The 4,453-nt window shown below is 33.0% G+C and overlaps 1 protein-coding gene across 1 annotated transcript in view; it reads left to right on the top strand.

The window, feature by feature from the left end:
• The window catches only part of LOC117181410 (laccase-5-like), a 112,489-nt gene that overhangs the window by 91,461 nt on the left and 16,575 nt on the right, over positions 1–4,453 (top strand). The window contains exon 2 of the mRNA XM_033374035.1: positions 3,227–3,596. Coding sequence (XP_033229926.1) covers positions 3,227–3,596 — 370 coding nt within the window. The remainder of the gene's footprint in view (positions 1–3,226; positions 3,597–4,453) is intronic.

Genomic DNA, 4,453 nt, shown 5'->3' with positions numbered 1-4,453 from the left:
AAAAGTAAGCCACTCTTGTAATAAATTCAACTTGGTATTTCGAAGTTGTACTAATGCAACTGCAGACACAAAAGAGAAAGTCACATAGATTTTGGCAAGAAATTTTATAGAACGCATTAAATTCTATTCGGAACTTTCATATTATAGTATTTCGTGGGAGTAAACTTTAAAAGAATAATAAGATACTTATTGCTTCTAAAAATATACGTTTTTAAGGTTATTTTAAGATTGAAATAGAATTACATTAACTAAACAATTATAAATTCAGTTTTTTGAAGCTTGGAAATACCTTTCAATATCTTAAAACATTTCATTTATGAACTCTCTGCAATTAAAATAAAATTTTTCGAGATCTTCTAATTGAACTGTTTAAACTATGGACGTTTAAATTTTAAAATATTATTTTTTACATAATTTCAAGTACTGTTACATTTTTAAAGGTTCTAAATTAAAAATTATTCAACTTCAAACGATTTAAAATTTATTTTTAAATTTTCAATATGTTAATCCTCCAAAATTGTGAGGATTTAATATTTATAATATTTTGATATAATATTGCGCATTCAGTCCGCAGAACTCGCAGTGCAATTTTGCTTCGCATTTATAAAAGATATTCTAGTAGATGAAAGCAAAGTAAATGTAAAAGGAATTCTTATTTTTGTATTCCATCTATTATATATAGTGAATGAGTTAGAAAGAAAATTTGGTTTACAATGCAATACCACTCGGGTTGCCTCACATTGCGAGCCCAAGTACTTAGGAATTACATTTTCTAAGCTCAAAAGAAAATTTAACAGAAAATATTTTATTTTATATACTGTTATCAAAAATTGTGTCCAAATCCACTTTTTTCTCTTTTCTGTACACAAGATATGTATTAAAGACTTGACGACAGCATATCATTATTTTCTGTCAATAAAGTATGAAATTAAGCATCATAAAATGTATAATGCGCCATTTATTAATACATAAAACATTTGTACAAATATATCTACAATTTACTTGCTAATACTCCATATACGTAGACTGAAGGATTAAGTAATTTATAAATTTTCTACACATTTTTGCACAAATTACGTCGTTTACGAACATTGCAAGAAATCAAACGTTCGTCAATCTTGTTAATAAAACACCTTTCTCTACCTTTTTACAAGTCAATCGAATGTGAATTACGGGTGGTTCACACCAACTGGTTGACTAGGGAAAGTGAATTCTACGTTAAAGTATAATAAGTACCAATAAAGGCTCGGGACTAAATTACATAGGCGCGAATGTACCATTGATTAAGATTAAATTGGGCTAATCGATCTGCGAGTGCATGTAGTAGTGTTTTACTTTATGAGAAAACTTATAACACAAGAAAATGCTTGTTACGAATTTCGTCGAAAAAATTATGAGACCCAAAAATATATGTCCCTGAAATACGACGAAGGATGGACTTTTCAGCCCGGGGATACGAAAAATCCTTACAAAATAACGAGCATATTATCTTTCCGCGATTTGAAATTTTGCTATCATAAAAATCTTAAGGACGTTATAGATGTACCGTCCAGTTCAAAATTCGTAATTTTAATTCGATTTTAATTTACAAAATTTTATTGTATTTCATAAAAGATTTTTATAATTCTATTTGTCATGTTTTTACTACTATTGTGTAGCTATTCGTTTGACTCGAAAAATTATTAACTACATATAATTATACGTATTAGTTCTACATAGAATAATTTTCACAAAAATGCAACGAACGTGGAATATGGACGGCTCCATATCTACATAGTCTCATATAGGTCCATCTCTTTTGCCAAACATCAGCTTTTGAGACAATATTATGATCGCTTTTTTATACTTTCTTGTGCATATTCATCTACAATTAAGCCGCCGGATAGTAAGAAACCCACATACATTTTTGAATGGGAAACTTGAACGTCGCTCAAGCCCAATCGATCAACAGCCTCCCGACTTTCAGCTGAAATATTTAACGTGGAGTTATACCACCCGGAGGTTAAATTGGTTTCAAAGATCCTTATAAATTCCAAAACAATTTTCTTCTTATATATCTATTTGTCGGTTCAACAACTCTAATATATGAATTATTTTTTATCTTGACTAGAAAGTGGATGTAATATTATATAGTTTTCAAATAATCAATACTGACAACACCAGAAAAAACCTCATTTCAAAACAACGTGATTACATAGTACACCGCAGTGGAACACAAGCCACTTACTATACTACTTTTGCCTACACAGGATGTAAAAAGATCTATTCTGCAAGGCAGGCATTCATAAACTTTTCTATCGAGGATGTGAATATTTTAAAATATTTGTTGTAAGTCGATCCCCGCTAACTCCTTCGTCTGTCGTTCTTCCAATTTTAACAAATTTAGAAGCGTAATACATAATTAATGCAAGAAAAATATTGTATTATATTTTCAGTTCTTATCAGGGCCTATAATGAAAACATATGTAATGTAACAGCATCCGACTTGAACGTATTTATTTTGAACATTGGGTTCGAAAACCTATAATATTTGGTTTGAATATTTTCGTAACTTTTTACACTAGTACATACATGAAGTGCTGATTTTATTTTCCTGTCACTATTTTGTATGGAAAGTTATGTGCTTGTGTCAAAAAACTTTTCAAACATTTATTTCCTGTTTAAGTAATTAGTTTTGACAAAAAAAAAACTTTACGAAACACATCTACTAACCCACAAGTTATTTCAGTTTTATGATTATTTTTGCTATATTATATTTATTGTTTCCGATATTTTATGTGCTTTTACTACATTTTTAAAAAACACAATATGTATATGCATTTAAGAAAAGTACCTTCCGGGTGACAGACATTAATTCTTGTCTACATCAAATAATCTATTTGGTGTTTTGGATCGAAAGAAGCATGCACAACGGTACGGAAAGCTACTTCTTTGCACTGGTCATAAATTGGATACTTTCCGCACGCTACGCATGGATCTAAAATTAGACTTTTTTCAACTTTTTGTGAAACTTTGGCACCGAAAAACAGTTTTTGTAACTACTGTTATTAGGTTTATTTCTTTATACCCTTTCCATGTAAATTTTACCAGAAGCTACTCGTGTTACAATTTTGTGTTCTTCAAGGCATACAATAAACTGAACTATTATGAATTAGTTTTAAAATATTTAAAATATAAGGAATAAATCTTTGGATATTAGCACTACAATTTTTTTCTGTTTTTGCAGATGTTTCCACAGGAACCGCAGATCAAACGGCGTCCTCGTCATTCTGGAGTCCAGCAATCAAAACCGGAAATTTATTTCCCCAAAATGACCCAAGTTTCTTCTCATCCGCACAAGGCCTAGTACAAACACACTCAGCGTCGGGAGTTTTCCAAAGTGGATTTGGAGGCATCGACAACTTGGGAAGTCGTGGTGTCACTGTGAGGCCACCCAGAACAAGACCTCTTGATTATAGTGAAAGAGCTACAGCAGAACTTCGGAGGAATCCGTCATTGTCGGCCCCAGATGAGTGTGCCCGTGCCTGTAGAGAGGGAGAACCACCTAGGATATGTTACTACCACTTCACTTTGGAGATGTACACTGTACTTGGAGCGTAAGTAACCTCAACAATTTTCTAAAATTATAAGAAGTATATGGTTGTAAAAGTAACCGAATTCTAGAGAACGTTCCTGGGCCAAAAATAACAATAAATATTTTATCACATTCTTCATCATAGATCAGGAGTTATTTATTTTTTGTAACACTTGATCTAGTCATACTTTTATCAAACTGGATATCTTAAAACAATGTTCTCTGCTAAAATAAACAATATAGCAATCTGATCCTTTTAAATAATTTTGTACCTCAACGATAGAAATTGATAGGGAACATTTATCATATCCTTTCACTTATTTTTATTTTTCTATTCTATTGTCAAGATAATTTTAACCCTCTCTTTTGCAATACTCTCTTTTCCACCGAGAAAAAATAAATCTGGGCGGAAACGGGTACCAGATACCATAGAACCAATATTGTCAGCGTGAGCTGGACATCTATCGATTCGAAAATGAAACTTCGGTGGTTCAATTCTTTTGGGACCAGCTTGATTCGGCTAGCGAACGCACGTAGTACCAGTGTCCTGACAACATTGATTCTGCGGATGTGGGATGAGAGTCATTCCACGCGGAGAACGCGTGCCGTTCGATGTTGGAATACCAACAGTTCAGTAACACAGCCCCCGATGCTTTAGCACATCGTGTCACGCTTCTTCCCAACCGCCGATATACCAGCAGCATTCCCCGCGTGGGATTACTTTGGTCCCACACAGTGATCACAGATCTGAAACGACATGCGGTCCAATACTATGATAGGGCTATGTCCGTGTGAATATAGTAGAAGACGCTGTAAATGACTGAGTTGCGCGCGCAACCCATTTCTCCTCTTCTGAATTTGAAAACTCGAAGATGCACG

This window comes from Belonocnema kinseyi, chromosome 10 (assembly GCF_010883055.1).
Source record: "Belonocnema kinseyi isolate 2016_QV_RU_SX_M_011 chromosome 10, B_treatae_v1, whole genome shotgun sequence".
Classification (NCBI taxonomy): domain Eukaryota; kingdom Metazoa; phylum Arthropoda; class Insecta; order Hymenoptera; family Cynipidae; genus Belonocnema; species Belonocnema kinseyi.
The sequence above is the reverse complement of the archived record's forward strand: the minus strand, read 5'-3'. Positions and strand labels throughout refer to the sequence as shown.